This window comes from Panulirus ornatus, chromosome 32, assembly GCF_036320965.1.
Source record: "Panulirus ornatus isolate Po-2019 chromosome 32, ASM3632096v1, whole genome shotgun sequence".
In the NCBI taxonomy this organism is placed as follows: Eukaryota; Metazoa; Arthropoda; class Malacostraca; order Decapoda; family Palinuridae; genus Panulirus; species Panulirus ornatus.
In genome coordinates, this window is record NC_092255.1 from 27,841,080 (window position 1) to 27,861,336 (window position 20,257).

At 39.7% G+C, this 20,257-nt stretch overlaps 1 protein-coding gene across 11 annotated transcripts in view; it reads left to right on the forward strand.

Moving 5' to 3' along the window:
• LOC139759257 (RNA-binding protein 5-like) overlaps positions 1-20,257 on the forward strand; it is a 74,241-nt gene that overhangs the window by 28,110 nt on the left and 25,874 nt on the right. For all 11 annotated transcript variants that reach the window (XM_071681395.1, XM_071681392.1, XM_071681389.1 and 8 more), the window contains 9 exons: positions 2,957-3,047; positions 3,310-3,379; positions 4,295-4,368; positions 5,589-5,696; positions 5,829-5,943; positions 11,466-11,689; positions 12,083-12,140; positions 15,484-15,656; positions 18,438-18,711. In XM_071681395.1, the coding sequence (XP_071537496.1) occupies positions 2,957-3,047; positions 3,310-3,379; positions 4,295-4,368; positions 5,589-5,696; positions 5,829-5,943; positions 11,466-11,689; positions 12,083-12,140; positions 15,484-15,656; positions 18,438-18,711 (1,187 nt within the window). The remainder of the gene's footprint in view (positions 1-2,956; positions 3,048-3,309; positions 3,380-4,294; positions 4,369-5,588; positions 5,697-5,828; positions 5,944-11,465; positions 11,690-12,082; positions 12,141-15,483; positions 15,657-18,437; positions 18,712-20,257) is intronic.

The following is a 20,257-nucleotide window of genomic DNA, read 5'->3' on the forward strand; positions in this document are numbered from 1 at the left end:
AGCAGTCCCTGCTCCCAATTTTGTTGGGGAATACTGCACAATGATGAACGTGTATTCCTATAGTACCATGTCCTGATTTGCCAAATGATTATGTGATAAGGTACTGAAGAGAGGGATTAATGAATTTTGTTACTCCTAGTTTAGGTTCCATAATCAAGTATCAGTCCTGTTGTGTAAATACATAAGGGAGGAGCTGTTGAAAAGATTTTAATATAAACCATACTATTTTCATTCTAGTCACCTGGTTTTTTGTTATGAGTCTACGCACAGGATTTATAGTTACTTTTTTGGCTGCAACATTGGTTTTGATAATTAAGAAGCAGCTCCATTTGATTCTCACTCAAATGAAGGCTTTTGGAAAAGAAAAAATTTCTTTGTTTCTGTTTAGTTTCTGGCAACGTCTGTGTTTCACTTTTTGGATTAACCTGTAAACCACAATATTTCCTCCATGTTTGCTCACATTCTCTCTCTACTTATGTGTATTGGATTGAAACGGCTACCTTCACAGCCAGGCCCCACAGATCTTTCACATCTGAAGAGAACTGTGTTAAGAAAAAAGGTGACCAAAAGGGGGGGGAGTTGGAAGCTGGAAACCCTCTCCTCCAATTTTTGCTTTTCCAAAAGAAGGAACAGAGTAAGGGGCCAAGTGAGGATTTTCCCTCTTAGGCTCAGTCCTCTGTTCTTAATGTGACCTATCTAATGCAGGAAATGGCGAATATGCATGAAAAAAAAGTATATTTATTTATTATGCTTTGTCGCTGTCTCCCGCATTAGCGAGGTAGCGCAAGGAAACAGATGAAAGAATGGCCCAACCCACCCACATACACATGTATATACATACAGGTCCACACACGCACATATACATACCTATGCATTTCAACGTATACATATATATACACACACAGACATATACATATATACACATTTACATAATTCATACTTTCTGCCTTTATTCATTCCCGTCACCACCCCGCCACACATGAAATGACAATCCCCCCTCACGCACGTGAGGTAGCGCTAGGAAAAGACAACAAAGGCCACATTCATTCACACTCAGTCTCTAGCTGTCATGCATAATGCACCGAAACCACAGCTCCCTTTCTACATCCAGGCCCCACAAAACTTTCCATGGTTTACCCCAGACACTTCACATTCCCTGTATGAAAGTATTGACATCATAACCAAGAACTATTCTAAGAAGAGTTGGTAATGGAACTAGTGAGAAAGATAGTGTACAGAAATGTGAAGCAGGATGCATTGATATTCTGATAAGGAACTATGTGATTAAATTAATAAGCCATGGAAAATATTTTTCATGAATGTACAAAGTCTAATGATAGCAAAACCAGAAGCAAAATTAATGTAGTAATAAGTACATAACAGATTTTAATGTATTCCTCATAGAGTTTACTGAAACAATGAATGGAAAATAAGCAAAGAAGGAGATTTAGAAGAATATGAGGCTTTTAGAGCTAGTATAGAAAAATTGAAGCAAGGTGGATGAGCAGTATAGGTTAGAAACATATTTCATGCCAAACACAGTAAAACTATCAAGAAATATGAAACTTTAGCAGGAAGCTTACCACCAATAAGATCACGATATAGTGATGTAGAACTCTTTCAAAACTAAGATGAAACTCACCATGACGCTAGCAAGAGTTGAAGTTATAGTAAGAGACAGTGAGTAGCCAGAAATGATAATTTTAGTTTTCTATTGTGAGAAGTGTATGAATTGGAATATGGATGTAACTGTACAGTAAAAAAGACAACAACAAAAAAAAACGGTGCATTGGCCTGTGAAAGAAATCAATTTAACAGGCTTATGTGAGGCTTGCAGCCTAACAAAATTTATAAGCAAAGTAGTAGGAAGTTATAACTCTAATATTTGCAAATGGTATAGCTTTGATTACAGATTTTTAGGTCACAAAAATGAGTATCTCAGACCATCATGTAATGGGATTTTTTTTTTTTTTTTTTCAAACTTGAGAAATTGAAGGAAGAAACTATGTAAACAAATAGCTTATTATGCAGGTCCTCTCATAGTTGCTAGGAAATGGCAACACACTATATGCGAAATAATTATAACCTTTTCCTTTTTTTTTCTTTTTTTTTTTTTTTGAGTAATTCGTTTCACATGATACAGAAAAACTAGGCAGACACTATGGCTTGCATGAATAAAGTAAAAAAAAAAAAAGGAAATTCAGGCAAATGACTTGCCAGGAAAGATCTCACCATTGCCTAAATATGTATGAATCTTTGCTACTATGTATTCATGGAAAACAGACATTCATACAGATTTGTGCTAATGAAGAACACAGAAGAGCCTAACTATTGGTGTGATTAAAGTAGGAAAAACAAATGTTGGAAGGGAAAACTCAGAGGTACTCAAATGCATCTGGTAGTGCTAACAGGAATTTCCCTTCATACATAAGCAAACTTCAACAAGATCAGAGGAATTGCCCTTTTTGATTTTTTTTTTTTTCCGCTTGGCAGTAGATGCTGTACCAGTTTACAAAGTTAAGTTATGAAATTATAGCCCTTTGATTTATTGAATTATCTCTGAATATGGGGTTATCTTCAATCTACAGAAGCTGACAGTGAATGGGTTACACTTGCTAGGTGAGGGAGTATAGGATAATACTGATTGTTTATGCCATTCCCATTTGTGGCTGACCTGTGGGATACATTTGTTATGTTGTGCATATTAAGTGTATGCTAAGTTTGGCATTTGGTAGGTGTCCAGCTGACTTGATTGGCTTGTGCTCTCATGTTTGAGGTGTTTTTACTGATAAATGGCACTCAGCTTTGAACAAAATCCAGCAGGCAAATTTGGCTGTGTTGGCAGACTCAAGTTAGAACTAACTGAGATGTTTAATTAAGTTGCTCTTCATATTTAGATGTAAGCTCTTCATCTCTTATTTTATTTTTCTTTAATAATCATTTTATTGATTTATAGTTATGATGATGATCGATCAGATTACAAGTCCCAGCCTCCAAACAACACAATCATGGTTCGAGGTCTAGCACAACACATCACAGAAAATGATGTAAGTATTGATGATATGTATTAGATACTCCCAGTTTTGATTGCTAAGTTCATTTATAAAAGTTTAAACTTTGTAATTTGATTACATTGACTAAAGCTCAGATTATATGATAAATTTAATAGCTTTATTTTTATGAAGATAGTTCCAAAATTAACAGATAACTTGTTTTATTTCCTGCAGTTGAATATATTACTATGTTTATTTTTTTTCATCTTGCATCATAGTTTTTTTTTATTAACTGAAACTTTTCATTTATTTTTAGATTCGTGCTGATATCTTAGCCTGTAATCTCATGCCAAAAGACATCAGGCTCGTCAGGAAGAAAGAATCAGGTAAAGTAGCATTCCCATGGGCCTAACCTCCCTCGACTCCTTACGTTTTTATGTTTTAGTTCCCATTTTCTGTTATCCATGTTCTTTCCTGTCCACCTGTGTTTGTCTCGCTGGCTAAACGAAGGCCTAGGTCACAGGGTTGCTAAAACATTGTACCTTAGTTTTTGAGCACTAAATTAAACTCTTCCAGGTTCCTACACTTGTTTTGCAGATCAGCAGCATGTTTATAATATTCTTCGAAATTGTGAGTACTTGGGGTTAATGAATAGGCATTATTATCAATACTGCTCAGAAGTAATTATTTAGCTTCAGTGTTCAGTATAAGCTCTTTGAACTTACTATGAGTATAGATTTAAAGTTATTATATGATCACTATTCAACTATTAGCATGCAAGCTGGGTATTTATTGTGTATTTTAGCAAATTCATAAGAAAAAATTAGTATATTTCACTTTTGATGATATTTTATTAATGTTTCCTAATTGTGTTCCTTGCACCCTTAAAAGATTGATGCAGGAATGCAGCAGTAGGGGACAACCAGCCTGAACATCTTGAGCAGTGAATTTTGTGTGTGACAGTTTGTGTGTATGTCTGGAGTGTTTTGTGAAAATAATATTTTCACCAGTTTGAAGCATGGGAGTGTATGAAAAACTTTGTAGACAGTGAGTAGAAGTATGTTTTTGTATACACCAGTGCAGCTGTGTTACTTGTGTTGGTGTATTAGTGGCCCCTGTGACCTGGAAGAGGCCATTGAAAGAGTAAAATGTTTAAAAGCCAGCGAGGTGGGCACAAAGTGGCTGGTTAGTGGCCACAGGGCCAACTCACGGCCATTTGAGGGTGCGACGTTGAGTGTCCCTCACTCCTCCTTTAAGAACATCATTTATTAACACTTGCTTGTGTGTGTTCTTGCGTCTAGGTGCATCAAGAGGCTTTGCCTTCGTGGAGTTTACGACGGTACATGACGCCACACGGTGGATGGAAGCCAAACAGGTATCGCGGTGAATCCCCGCCGGCCCGGCCCGGCCCCCGGCAGTTCCCCCGGCTGGGTCCCTGGACCCCCTGGCCACAGCCAAGGGGTCATGGGTCAGCCAACTCTGCCAGTAACACTGGGTTTACCTCTTCCTCAATACCATCATAGCCATTTGGTTCCTCTTGTAATTTTGCTTCCAATGTTGAGTCAATAACTTGTCACTTTCTATGAGGAACTGTTAATGTTAGACCTTGACCAGTTATTGTACATGTGCGTTATGAAAGTATCGCCCCTCATCCTTTATTTCCTTGTATTAAGCATCAGTCTTACATCACTTTTGAGTGCACAATAATTTCTTAATTTTTTTTCCTAAATTCACGCTTGCTCATTTTTGTTCATTGATACTGTGTTTATGTAAGCATGTATTCCTCTCTTCATGGTGTGAATGTTGAGTGACTGTGAAAACAACTGTAGATTAAGCTGACCTAGGAATCAGTGAACCTGAGACTGTAGCTTTTTGCTCAGCTGTCTAAGGCTTATTAACACTTAGAGCATGGCTAGGGATAAAGTGTTTTAAGGCCACCTCCACCTTGACATAACAGTAAATCCCCTAATATGATAGATAACTCACTCCCCCATTAGGCCAAGCATTGCATCCTGTTTTATCTTGTAAGTTTAAGCACTTTGCATCCATGAGGTGGTCTTATTATTTCCCAAATGCTTTTCCTCTGGAGTCTCTAAGAGCACATTCAAGGATGCATGCTTGCGACAGTCAGTGAAACTTGTAGCCACTGTTATTCTACTCCCAATGAGAGATGATATCATCCAGGAAGCAAGCCTGATAAGGGCAACCCTGCGGGACCCTCTGCTTTAACAGCATCAGCAACTACAACCACAACAGTAAACGTGCTCACCCGAACATCACAACTACAAAGTCTCGGCACCAAGGTTCTCCTCCAGCCAGGGTGTTGGCACTCCTTCCTCTGTAGATTGAGCCTAGTGACTTTTGCCTTTTCATGCCAATCTTGGGATCTAGGGAAGAGCTCTTGCACAGGTATGTAGGAATTTCATTTGTAACTGGATGTTTACCACTGTGACTTACTTCTTTCCTGGCCTGTATGATGGGCTCTTTTCTTACCCCATTTACAGCTGAACTGGAGACCAAAAGTGACAGCTCATGTAAGACCCTAAAATTCTATGCAAGAGTGAGTGTTTATGTTTTTAATGGCATCTTTTGCAGGATGTTCTCATTCTTCAAGATGTGTATAGAGCAACATTACAGTATTCCATTCCCAAAGAATCTTCAGAGAGGCAGTCAAAGGCATCACAAGACTGGTTCTGCATCAGGGTATGTGTATTGCTTGCATGATCTAGAAGTAAGGAAGTTAAGTTATTTATTTGGAAGACATAATTTGTGTATATATTAGACTAATAGAATGTAATGAGCTTGTAACTGATACTACACTTTTAATTGTTCCAGTGTGGTGCTCATAATTTCAAGCGGCGAGACTCGTGCTTCAAGTGTTCTGCACCCCGCCATGAGTCTGAGGCTGGGGAAGAAGGCAGTGATGAAGTTTGTACATATCCAACCAATAGTGAGTGACAAATATGCCATAGACATTGCTTTTATTGATGTTGACTTGAAACTTTACTAAAAAGAAATGTGTAATTTAGGTACGAAAAGAATATGTTCTACTGGATATCTTTTATTCATAGTTATAACCTACCTTCTTTCATTTAGATTTAGTTGTCCTTGCAGTTTTTTCTTGACATATATCTTTACACAATTTAATGGAAATGATGTGATTTTTTCAGTAGATTACTATGTGGTTTGGGCGGAGTAGCTTATCTGTGACATTGTGTTAAGGGGGAGGATAGATTGGGTGGATTGTGATTTCACATTATCATGTATAACTCATTTAAGTTTTGTAAAAGAAAAAAAATCAAAAGTAGCCTGTAAAAGGATGGCTAGTTTCTTAGCATAGATCAGATTTCAAGCAAGAACTTTGACATTGTCCATGTATGGTTGTAATATGCTTAAAGTGCAGAAATTTGCCAGTTGTATGTTTTCCTCAGATACTTAAACACCTCAGACAACTGATTCTTTCCCCATTTATTTCTCATGCAAATTTTTCAAAGTAAACCTAGTCTACACAAAATTGAAGCTGTGTTGCATCTGTCCAGTCATATGTTCAGTGTATGCCACCACCCTGTAATTTACTACTTTTTAATCACCTTTGGTATACTTTACAGACTTGTACCTCTATAATTTATGCATTTACTTTTGTCTTGTTAGATTTTATATACTGTAATGGCATTATACATCCATTGTGCCAGTTACCTCCAGCACCCCACTGTGGGCCATACACTTGTTGAATAACCAAACAAACCAATCAACAATGCTGCCCTCCCAGTTCTTGAGATACTTGGCTGCAGTCCTATCCACTCTTGCCACTTTGACACACTTTGTCTTAAGCATGGCTTTCACTGCCTCCTCCCCTTTCATCACTCCACTTTCCAAAATTTCCTGGCTCCAAATTCTTCTTTGTCCCATGCTCGCCACATCCACCACCCTGTTATCTAACACATTCAGCAGTCCTTTGAAAAACTCACTTCATTTCATTTTCACCTCTTTGCCTTTTGCCATGTGCCCATCATTTTGCTTACTGTCATTTACATTTGCTCTGTTGTCCTATTTTTACTACTTCCAAAACATTTTCCTATTCTCGCAGAAGTTCATTGATACTATTTCAGCCCCTCTCTTATTTGCCTTCCTTTTCAGCTCTTAGATTTCTCCTCTTCTTGCTGTCTCAACCACACTTTTTATCACCACATATATCACTTACCCATTCATTACTTACTCGAACAAAACACCTTGCATATTGTTCTCAAACATTTCATTTCCAACACATCCACCCTCTTCCACACAACCCTATGTATAGCCCATGCCTCGCAATCATATAACATTGTTGAACCACTATTCCTTCAGACATACCCATAAAGAAATATATATTTGATTTATTATACTTTGTCGCTGTCTCCCGTGTTAGCGAGGTAGCGCAAGGAAACAAACGAAAGAATGGCCTTACCCACCCACATGCACATGTAAATACATACACGTCCACACACACACACACATACATACCTATACATCTCAAATTATACATTTTTTTTTTTTTTTTTTTTTTTTTTTTTTTTTTTTTTAACTATTCGCCATTTCCCGCGTTAGCGAGGTAGCGTTAAGAACAGAGGACTGGGCCTTTTTGGAATATCCTCACCTGGCCCCCTCTGTTCCTTCTTTTGGAAAATTAAAAAAAAAAAAAATGGGAGGATTTCCAGCCCCCCTCTCCCTCCCCTTTTAGTCGCCTTCTACGACACGCAGGGAATACGTGGGAAGTATACTTAATCCCCTATCCCCAGGGATATATATATATATATACACTCAGACATATACATATATACACATGTACATAATTCATACTGTCTGCCGTTATTCATTCCCGTTGCCACCCCACCTCACGCAAAATGGGAGTATGTGATAGAGTGCAAGAAAGTAAACTCTAGATTGATATGGGTAAAACTGAAAATGTATGAAGAGAGATGGGAGTTTATTGGTGCCTATGTACCTGGTCATGAGAAGAAAGATAATGAGAAGCAAGTGTTTTGGGAGCAGCTGAGTGAGTGTGTTGGCAGCTTTGATGCACAAGACCGGGTTATAGTGATAGGTAATTTGAATGCAAAGGTGAGTAATGTGGCAGTTGAGGGTATAATTGGTGTACATGGGGTGTTCAGTGTTGTAAATAGAAATGGTGAAGAGCTTGTAGATTTGTGTGCTGTAAAAGGATTGGTGATTGGGAGTACCTGGTTTAAAAACGGAGATATACATACATATACCTATGTAAGTTGAAGAGATGGCCAGAGAGCGTTATTGGATTACGTATTAATTGATAGGCATGGGAAAGAGAGACTTTTGGATGTTAAAGTACTGAGAGGGGCAACAGGAGGGATGTCTGATCATTACGTTGTGAAGACGAAGGTGAAAATCTGTAGAGGTTTTCAGAAAAGAAGAGATAATGTTGGGGTGAAGAGAGTGGTGAGAGTAAGTGAGCTTGGGAAGGTGACTTGTGTGAAGAAGTACCAGGAGAGATTGAGTGCAGAATGGAAAACGGTGAGAGCAAATGACATAAGGGAAGTGGGGGAGGAATGGGATGTATTTAAGGGAGCAGTGATGGCTTGTGCAAAAGATGCCTTTGGCCAGAGAAAGGTGAGAGATGGGCAGATGAGGAGGGGTAGTGAGTGATGGGATGAAGGAGTAATATTGTTAGTGAAAGAGAAGAGAGAGGCGTTTGGGTGATTTCTGCAGGGAAGTAGTGCAAATGACTGGGAGATGTATAAAAGAAAGAGAAAGGTGCCAGAGGTGAAAAAGAGGGCAAATGAGAGTTCGGGTGAGAGAGTATCATTTGATATAAGGGAGAATTAAAAGATGTTTTGGAAGTAGGTAAATACCCACCATTAGACGAGAACAAATGGGAGCATCGGTGAAGGGGGCTAATGGGGAGGTAATAACAAACAGTGGTGAATTGAGAAGAAGATGGAGTGAGTATTTTGAAGTTTTGTTGAGTGTATATGATGATAGATTGGCAGATATAGTGTGTTTTGGTCGAGGTGGTGTGCGAATGGAGAGGGTCAGAGAGAATGATTTGGTTAACAGAGAAGAGGTATTGAAAGCTTTGTGCCAGCAAGGCAGCAGGTTTGGATAGTATTGCAGTGGGATTTGTTAAAAAAGGGGTTGACTGTGTTGTTGACTGGTTGGTGAGGATATTCATTTTAAGTATGTTTCATGGTGAAGTGCCTGAGGATTGGCAAAATGCATGCATAGTGCCATTGTACAAAGGCAAAGGGGATAAAGGTGAGTGTTGAAATTACACAGAGGTATAAGTTTGCTGAGTATTCATGGGAAATTATCTGGGAGGGTATTGATTGAGAAGGTAAAGGCATGTACAGAGCATCAGATTGGGGAAGAGCATTGTGGTTTCAGGAGTGGTAGAGAATGTGTGGATCAGGTGTTTGCTTTCAAGTATGTATGTGAGAAATACTTAGAAAAACAAATGTATTTGTATGTAGCTTTTATGGATCTGGAGACGGCATATGATACAGTTGATAAAGATGCTCTGTAGAAGGTATTAAGAATATATGGTGTGGGAGGTAAGTTGCTAGAAGCAGTGAAAAGTTTTCATCAAGGATGTAAGGCATGTGTATGTGTAGGAAGAGAGGAAAGTGATTGGTTCCCAGTGAATGTTAGTTTGCGCCAGGGTTGTGTGAAATCTCCATGGTTGTTTAATTTGTTTATGGATGGGGTTGTTAGGGAGGTGAATGCAAGAGTTTTGGAGAGAGGGGCAAATATATGCAGTCTGTTATGGATGAGAGGGCTTGGGAAGGGAGTTGGATGTTGTTTGCTGATGATGCAGCACTGGTGGCTGATTTGGGTGAGAAACTGCAGAAACTGGTGACTGAGTTTGGTAAAGTGTGTGAAAGAAGAAAGCTGAGAGTAAAAGTGAATAAGAGCAAGGTTATTAGGTTCAGTAGGGTCAAGGGACAAGGTAGATTTGAATGGAGAAAAAGTGGAGGAAGTGAAGTGTTTTAGATATCTGGGAGTGGATTTAGCAGTGGATGGAACCATGGAAGCGGAAGTGAGTCATAGGGTGGGAGAGGGGGTGAAGGTTTAGGGAGCATTGGAGAATGTGTGGAAGGCAAGAACGTTTTATCTTTGAGAGCAAAAATGGGTGTGTTTGAAGGAATAGTGGTTCCAACAATGTTATATGGTTGCGAGGCATGGGCTATAGATAGGGTTGTGCAGAGGAGGGTGGATATGTTGGAAATGAGATGTTTGAGAACGATATGTGGTGTGAGGTGGTAAGTAATGAATGGGTAAGAGAGATGTGTGGTGATTAAAAGAATGTGGTTGAGAGGGCTAAAGAGGGTGTATTGAATTGGTTTGGTCACATGGAGAGAATGAGTGAGGAAAGATTGACAGAGAGGATATTATGTGTTAGAGGTGGAGGGAATGAGGGGAAGTGGGAGACCAAATTGGAGGTGGGTGGATGGAGTGAAAGTTTTGTGCAATTAGGGCGTGAACATACAGGAGGGTGAGAGGTGTGCAAGGAATGGAGTGAATTGGAATGATGTGGTATACCAGAGTCAATGTGCTGTCAATAGATTGAACCAGGGCCTGTGAATCTTGGGTAAACCATGGAAAGTTGTGTAGGGCCTGGATGTGTAAAGGGAGCTGTGATTTTGGTGCAATAGACTGAGTGTGAACAAATGTGGCCTTTGTTGTCTTTTCCTAGCACTACCTTGCGTGCACAGTGGGGGAGGGGGATGCTATTTCATGTTTGGCGGGGTGACGGCGGGAATGGATGAAGGTAGCAAGTATGAATATGTACATGTGTATATGTCTGTGTATGTATGCGTTGAAATGTATAGGTATGTATTTGTGCGTCTGTGGGCATGTATGTTTATGCATGGGTATGTGGGTGGGTTGAGCCATTCTTTCGGCTGTTTCCTTGTGCTATACTTAGACAGTGACTAAGTATAATAAACGAAATGATCATATATCCCTAAGGATAGGGGAGAAAGAATACTTCCCACGCATTCCTTTTGTGTCATAGAAGACGACTAAAAGGGGAGGGAGCGGGTGGCTGGAAATCCTCCCTCTCATTTTTTTTTCTTAATTTTCCAGAAGGAACAGAGAAGGGGGCCAGGCGAGGATATTCCCTCAAAGGCCCAGTCCTCTGTTCTTAACGCTACCTTGCTATGTCTGAGTGTGTATATATATGTATACGTTGAGATGTATAGGTATGTATATTTGCATGTGTGGACGTGTATGTATATACATGTGTATGTGGGTCGGTTGGGCCATTCTTTCGTCTGTTTCCTTGTGCTACCTCGTTAACGCGGGAGACACTGACAAAGCAAAATAACAATAATAAAGAAAATGAGTGGATGGGCCATGCTTAATCTGTTTCCTGGTTCTGCCTTACTGATGTGGGAAACAGCGATCAAGTATGATAAAGAAACAAATGAATAAATATAAATGTATATGATTTGTTTTTTTCAGCTCTTCTCTTGCGAGGTCTGGATGTTTTAAGTACTGAAGAAAGTGTCTTGCAAGGAATCCAACATGCTGGTAGTGATTTGCCCATTCGGTCTGTACGTATTGGACGTGATCCCTTGACGAATACTTCCCGGGGAGTCTGCTATATTGAACTTAACTCAGTTCTTGACTCTATGCAACTTCACAATAAGCTTGCACATTCCCCACCTACCATTGATAACAAGCAGGTTAGTATCCTGTTATAATAGTTATTAGGACTTCATGCTTGTTTGGTGCACTCATGCTTTTGTCAGACATTTCCACTGAGTGCTATATATCAGTGTGGCTGAATCTATTGGTGCCGGTACACCACCTTGATCTCTTGTTTTGATGTTTCATTAATGTCTGAAATGGCACAACATTCTTATAGAAATTAGGTTAAAGTTCATTCTTTCTTGTTTTGTTATTGACATCTGTAATCCTTGACCATCTGAAAGAAAAAACCTGCATTTCACTTATATAATATTAGAGTCCACCACATACCCCTAGATCTAGCATCATAAACACACGTACTTATTCTGTTACCTGAAATTCTTGTCATGATTTTATAGAGAACTTAGAAAGAAAAATTTTTATTTCAGGTGACTGTTTCATACTGCAAACTGAACCAGAATAATGGGAGTAGTAATAGCAGTTCTGGTAAGTATTATATTTTTATCTAAATTTGTTGATATATTGATTTAGTCATGCTGTATTAGAATTATGGGTCAAAGAATCTGAAGTTTTGTCAGTGGTAGTAGTAATTGTGAAGAAAAAGTAAACGTATAGGCATGGATATTAATATAGCAGTTATTTCATTGGTGTAGCAGAGTATCATAGGTGGTGAGGAGGGAAAAAACTTGGAATTTATGAAAAAGGAAGTCCAGGTATTGTGAATAGCAGTGTCAGAAGGGAAAGTTTAAGTGAAACCTTCTATTTATGCAGCAAGTTTGAAGTACAAGAATGGCCATTAAAGTGCATTGGGTTAGATTAGCAGAAAGCGAGTGCATTATCAAAAAAAAAGGTTTTAGGAATAAAAAGGGTTGCTCATGTAGGATTGAAAAAAAGAAGCTTGTTGATAAGAGAATTAAGGTGTCTTTTAATGCTGCTGATTAATTGGGTGAGTGTAAAATCCTAGGAAAATGAATTTTTATTGATTTGCACTTTTTTTTTTAGTAGATATATGTTGATGCATATTGCCTTTGTACTCAGAATTGATAGGTAGACAGTCATTACTCTGGTGGCGAAATAGGAAAATTGATTCAATGCTGCTTCCACAAGTGAAGAAATGCCAAAATTGTTCAGTTAGGAGTCTTGTTAATAGAGACTGACTAAGCACATTTCAGGTTGCTTGTGAAATTTGTTTGGTGTCAGGTGTAGTTTAATTTGTAGTGCTGGTTCTTCCATGTCCAGTGCAGCATCAGCATTTCTCATCCTACTAGATGATGAATATCTCTGATAAAGATAGTACATGAAGGGAAATGTATTTCTATCACTCGGATAAATTTTTTCATTCTTAATTGCCTTTTTCCGTAAAAGTGAGGTAGTGCCAGTGACAGAAATGGCCTCATTAAATCACGTCAGTGAGTTCTGTCAAACAGGAAATTGAAATATTTGGCAGAAGGAAACTTATCTGAAGATGATAGCAGTTTACCTTTGGGTGCTAAGGACTTCAACCCTATCCCACCCACATTAGGGCCATGGGTGCTAAGGACTTCAACCCTATTCCACCCACATTAGGGCCAGTATGCTACCTTTGGACCACAAGGCAACAAAAGCTTTCCATATCAGACCAACCAGTAGCCCAAGAGATCTCCAGCACATCTTGTGATCTGAGAGGGTAGGGAAAGCCCATTCCCACATGGGTCTTAGGTAGCATGACATCAATCCCTCACCACAGTGGTAGAGCACATGTACCTTTAAAATGTTTCATACACATAGAAAAGATGATAATGACTTACTTTCGGGTATGGAGGATTTTGTCCTTAGTCTTGCCACATGGCAGTCCAGCATGCCAGAAAAAAGTTTCCTCATTTGATAGTTTCAGACCAGTGAACCTGACTCCAACCTTTTCTAAGGTTTTTAAAAGCTTTGTTGTCCTAGAAATAATGTCAGAGATCAAGCCAAATATACCTAGACAAAATGGAAATATAAAGAACTCACAAGCCACAATATTGTGTGCCTTGTGCATGAAGTGATTTCTGTTTTTTTAAAACCAGGAAAAAAAAATTTCATTCATAATGTATATTTATATCAAAGACTTCGACCTGATTGATTGCATCATTGTAAGTTGCCTCTTAATCATGGGTTTATGGGCTTTCTTAGCTAGGTTGTTTGTTGTACTTCTTCAAAACCACTCCCAGAGCATGCACCCCTTCAGAATGCACAAGTCATATATGCTATACCTACTGTTGGGCCCTACACGGAACTTTCTGTGGTCATGTTGTCTTTTTGGCAATTATCAATGGGGCTGCATAACAGAGAAAAATGCCTAAACTCCATAGATAATCTCACCATCTATGAATTATGCTCAGATGAACACCTTTCTGAGGAAAGTACCATGCAAGAAATAACTCAGGAGCTGCCACATGGGTGTCATAAGCAAAATGTGAATTAACCCACATTGGTGTCATAAGCAAAATTCAATTAACCGGCAAATGCTAAGAAATGAATGTGAAAAAAGCTAAGAAAAAAAACAATTGCCTCAGCCAAGTGTAACCATAAGGGACACCAGCATTCCAGTGGTAGACAGGCATAAACTGTTAGGAGTCACCATAGACTCTGACCTGACATGGGCTGGACTCACAAGTAATATCAGATCCTGACTTCTGTACATGCTACACATGCTTAAGAAGTGCAATGCCCCATCTAATTAACTTGCCACAACCCTTGTAACTTACTTATGTTACATACAACCTGCCCTGGAGTATTGCTGCCTGCTGTTTCATGGTGGGCTCTATGCTCATCAGCCTCATTCAGACAAGAGTGTGCAGAGGAGAGCTATAAAGATTTGCTGTAGGTAAGAAAAGAGTTATCAAGAAACCCTCACAGAGTCCTCCTTATGGACGTTGTTGCAAAGCAGGGAGGAGCTAACCTTGAAGTTTGTGAAGGAACTTCTCAATGACAGTAGGCACAAAGGCACAAAGACCCTCTTCCTCCTCGACACAATGAGGTGAGCACAAGAACATGTGGTATTGACTGACTCCAACCAGTCTAAAGGGGTCATGTATCCCATATGTGACAGGACTCATTAAATCTTGCCATCTGTAATGTTATGATAGTGATAAGAAAAGTGTTGGACATGTCTTTATATCTTAGGGTAAATCATTTTGATTTCTCTCTCTTTATTATAAACCATGTTGTTCTTTGTTAAGGCAAGCGACACTTTTTAATTATTTTTTGTTGATCAGTGCCGACCTGTAAACATGTATCCTATGGATTTTTCATCCTCAGCCATGTAATTTTATGGAAATAAACTGAGTTGTCTGTTTGTCATACTACCATTGGACCATGAGGTGACAAAAGCCTCCTGTCTTATACCAACCAATAGTCAGTGAGATTCCCCATCATATCTCATGCCCTTTGAAGCTAGGGAAAGCCTGCACCACCTTGGGTTGATGGTTGTGTCATCATGTTACTGGCCAGTTGTCATCATGTGACTGGCCAGTTGTGGTGCATCATTGACAGATGTTCTTTAGCAAAGGGTACATGAAAAAGGGAAGCATTATTTTAGTGTCATATGACCAAATGCATAGGCTGACTAGCCACCACTCAAATACTTCTAAGATGCATTATGCATTGAGGGCTCAAATGTCTCTCCTTACTGGAGAATTTTCTGTCATTGCTAATTTTTATGCTATTTAATGTATTTTACGATGTGGAATTGATTGGTCATTTTGGAAATGAATTTGTTAAATTGACTTTATAGGCATTAGCTGATGCATTTTACAGTGTGGAGCTGATTGGTCATTTTAGAAATGAATTTATTGAATTTACGTTACAGGTAATAGCTGGTCCAGCCAACAGCAGCAACAGTACCATCAACCAGCTGAATACACAGCAGGTGCAGACATCAAGCAGTTGGCCGAGTACAGTGCTTCTTTATATGCACAAACTCCAGAGGAACATGCTTCATATGTGCAATATTATACCATGTATTATCAGCAACAAGCACAGGTTAGATGTATACTTATAACTTAACATCTTTCTCAACCTTTGGTGTTGTCACTAAATTTGATTGTATAGAATTGAGAGCCTGTGAATCCATTCAGTTTTTAGCCTCCCTGTTTATTTTTAGCAATTTTTTTTTTTTTTTCGCTGTCTCCCGCATTTGCGAGGTAGCACAAGGAAACAGACGAAAGAAATGGCCCAACCCACCCAGATACACATGTATATACATACGTCCACACACGCAAATATACATACCTACACAGCTTTCCATGGTTTACCCCAGACGCTTCACATGCCCTGATTCAATCCACTGACAGCACGTCAACCCCGGTATACCACATCGATCCAATTCCCTCTATTCCTTGCCCTCCTTTCACCCTCCTGCATGTTCAGGCCCCGATCACACAAAATCTTTTTCACTCCATCTTTCCACCTCCAATTTGGTCTCCCACTTCTCCTCGTTCCCTCCACCTCCAACACATATATCCTCTTGGTCAATCTTTCTTCACTCATTCTCTCCATGTTCCCAAACCATTTCAAAACACCCTCTTCTGCTCTCTCAACCACACTCTTTTTATTTCCACTCATCTCTCTTACCCTTACGTTACTTACTCGATCAAACCACCTCACACCACACATTGTCCTCAAACATTCCTTCAAACATACCCATTTTTGCTTTCCGAGATGATGTTCTCAACTTCCACACATTCTTCAAGGCTCCCAGGATTTTTGCCCCCTCCCCACCCTGTGACTCACTTCCGCTTCCATGGTTCCATCCGCTGTCAAATCCACTCCCAGATATCTGAAACACTTCACTCCCTCCATTTTTTTCCTTTCAGCCTTACCCTCCCAATTGACTTGTGTCCCTCATCCCTATTGAACCTAATAACCTTGCTCTTATTCTAATTTACTCAGCTTTCTTCTTTCACACACTTTACCAAACTCAGTCACCAACTGCTGCAGTTTCTCACCTGAATCAGCCACCAGTGCTGTATCATCAGCAAAAAACAACTGACTCACTTCCCAAGCCCCCTCATCGACAGCAGACAGCATACTTGGCCGCTCTCCAAAACTCTTGCATTCACCTCCCTAACAACCCCATCCATAAACAAGGATTTGTATGTAGCATGTATGGATTTGGGGAGAGCATTTGATATGGTTGAAAGAGATGTTTTATAGTCATGATTAAATGGGGTGGGAAGAAAGTTGTTATAAGCAGTGAGTTTTTTTTTAAGAGTATGCATGTGTGTGAATAGGTAGAGAGGAGGGTGAGCAATCCCAAGTGAAGGTGGATCTTTGGAAGGGGTGTGTGATGTAACCACAGCTATATGATTTGTTTCTGGATTGAGTTGTAAAGGAGGCAAAATGTAGTTATCTTGGAGAGGGGCAAATGTCTGAGTTTAGGAGACTGTGGGGTTAGAGAGTTGAGAGTAAATGTGAATAAAAGTAAGATAGAAATAGTAGGCTGAAACTTTAGGTAGAAGTAATCAGTAGGAACTTTAGGTAGGAGCCTCTACAAACACTGCACTAGAGTTGCATTCTGCCAGTGGCCTCTTAAAGATGAGGCAGTAAAGGCTTAGAAGCAGCACTAGAGTTCATTAGTCATTGAGACTTTATTGCCATGGCCACCCCTTTGAGGGATTTCAAGGAGGGAACAGTTGTCAGAGATACAGATAGATAGATGGCAAGGGTATAGGCTTAGCAGTGCAAATAGACTGATTATTAGGTGTGTGAATATGAATGGAAAAAACTTGGAGGAAGTGAAATTATTTAGATAGGTGGGAGTGGATGTGGTAGGAAATGGAAACATGGAAACTGAGGTGAGTGTTAGGGTTGGTAATGTGGTGAAGGTCCTGGGAGTATTGATGAATTTATGCAATAGAGATCACTATCTAAAAGGGTGAAGATGGATATGTTTAAAGTTATGATAGTCCAGATGGTGTTGTATGAATGTGAGACAAGGGCTATAGATGAGAATATGTAAAAGAGGGTGATTGTGTTTTGAGGATAATGTGTAGTGTGAGGAGAGTAGATCAAATAAGGAAAGATAAAATAAGAGAGAAGTGTGGTAATAAGAAGAGAATGTTTGAGAGAGCTGAATAGTGTGTGCTTAAGTGGTTTGAGTGTTTGGAGAGAATGAGTAATGTGAGGTTGGCAACATGGATATATGTACCAGAAGAAGAGGGTACAAGGAGAAGTGGGAAACTGAATTGGGGATGGAAGGGTGGAGTGAATAAGATTTTGAGGACTGAAAAGCTTGCATGGGATAAAGTGAATTACAATGTATACTGGGAATGACATACTGTCAATTGGCTGAACTAGGGCATATGAACCAGCCCATGAAACTACGGGAAGGTCTGAGGGGTCTGATTGTGGGTGGGGGGCTGTGGTGTATTGTATAATGCATAACAGCTAAAGTATGAATGTGAGCAAATGAGGCCTTTTTTCATTTTCTTCGTGTGATAAATACATCACAGATTTGGGAAACTGCAAACATGTACGAAAGAAAAGAATTATCAGTTAGGATAACTTCAAATCTGTTCCTATCATTTTTTATCTCTTAGTACTAAAAAAGAAATTGTAATATTAGGTTGACTAAAAAAAAATTGTAATTTATATGTATTTATTTTCCTTTTATTAAATGCATTGAGTTTTGTGGAAAATAGAAAGTTAATGAAAAGAAAAGGATGTTGTTTGCAAGATTTCAGTTACTGATTTTCATCTTACCTGTTTTCTAGGAAGTCATCCTGAGTAGAATAGATTTAAAATCTTGAATTTTTTGCACAGGCATACCAATCAAATCAACAGCAGCAGGGCAGCTCAAACCAATCAGACTCTGTCAATGCTGCAGCAGCTGTTGCTCAGTCAGCTCTTCAAGCTATGCATCAAAAATCAGCTGCTACCACCTCAAGTGCCGCAGTGGCTGCTGCTGCAGCTCAGAACACCCACAGTACAGCAACTACTTCAACAACAACTGCTAGTGATCAGGCATATACACAGGCAACATCCACTACTGCTTATGATGGTGTTCAGATGCAAAGTGGAGAGTACCCAACATATCGTGAGTAGAAAGTCATTTAATAGATTAGTATTTCTTATTTTTAGAATTAAAAGCAATTAAGATACATGTTTATTTTTTTATTATACTATGTTGCTGTCTCTCACATTAGCGAGTTAGCGCAAGGAAACGGACAAAAGAATAGCCCAACCCACCCTCACACACACATATATATACCTATACATTTCACCGTATGCATACATATACGTACACAGACATATACATATATTCACATGTACATATTCATACTTGCTGCCTTCATCCATTCCTGTTGTCCCCCTGCCACGCATGAAATGGCACCCCACTCCCCCCCACATGCGCGCGAGGTTGCACTAGGAAAGGACAACAAAGGCCACATTTGTTCACACTCATTCTCTAGCTGTCATGTGTAATGCACTGAAACCACAGCTCCCTTTCCACATCCAGGCCCCACAAAACTTTCCATGGCTTACCCCAGACACTTCACATGCCCTAGTTCAATCCATTGACAGCACGTCGACCCTGGTATACCTTATCGTTCCAATTCACTCTATTCCTTGCACGCCTTTCACCCTTCTGTATGTTTAGGCCCCGATCGCTCAAAATCTTCTTCTCTATCCTTCCACCTCCACTTTGGTCTCCCACTTCTCATTCCCTCCACCTCTGACACGTATATCCTCTTTGTCAATCTTTCCTCACTCATTCTTTCCATGTGACCAAACCATTTCAATACACCCTCTTCTGCTTTCTCAACCACACTTTTTTTATTACCACACATCTCTCTTACCCTTTCATTACTTACTTGATCAAACCACCTCACACTACATATTGTCCTCCAACATTTCATTTCCAACACATCCACCTTCCTCTTCGCAACCATATAACATTGTTGGAACCACTATTCCTTCAGACATACCCATTTTTGCCCTCCGAAATAATGTTCTCGCCTTCCACACACACTTCAACACTCCCAGAACCTTCACCCCCTCCCCCACCCAGTGACTTGCTTATGCTTCCATAGTTCCATCTGCTGCCAAATCCACTCCCAGATATCTACAAACTTTTCTTCCTCCAGTTTTTCTCCATTCAAACTTACCTCCCAACTGACTTTCCCTCAACCTTGCTGAACCTAATAACCTTGCTCTTATTCACATTTACTCTCGGCTTTCTTCTTTCACACACTTTATCAAATTCAGTCGCCAACCTCTTGTAGTTTCTCACCCGAATCAGCCACCAGCGCTGTATCATCAGCGAACAACAACTGACTCTCTTCCCAAGCCCTCTTATTGACAACAAATTGCTTACTTGCCCTTCTCGCCAAAACTCTTGCGTTTACCTCCCCAACAACCCCATCCATAAACAAATTAAGCAACAATGGAGACATCATGCACCCCTGCCACAAACCGACATTCAGTGGGAACCAATCGCTTTCCTCTCTTCATACTCTTACACATGCCTTACATCATTGGTAAAAACTTTTCACTGCTTCTGGCAACTTATCTCCCACACCATATACTCTAAATACCTTCTACAGAGCATCTCTATCAACTCTATCATATGCCTTCTCCAG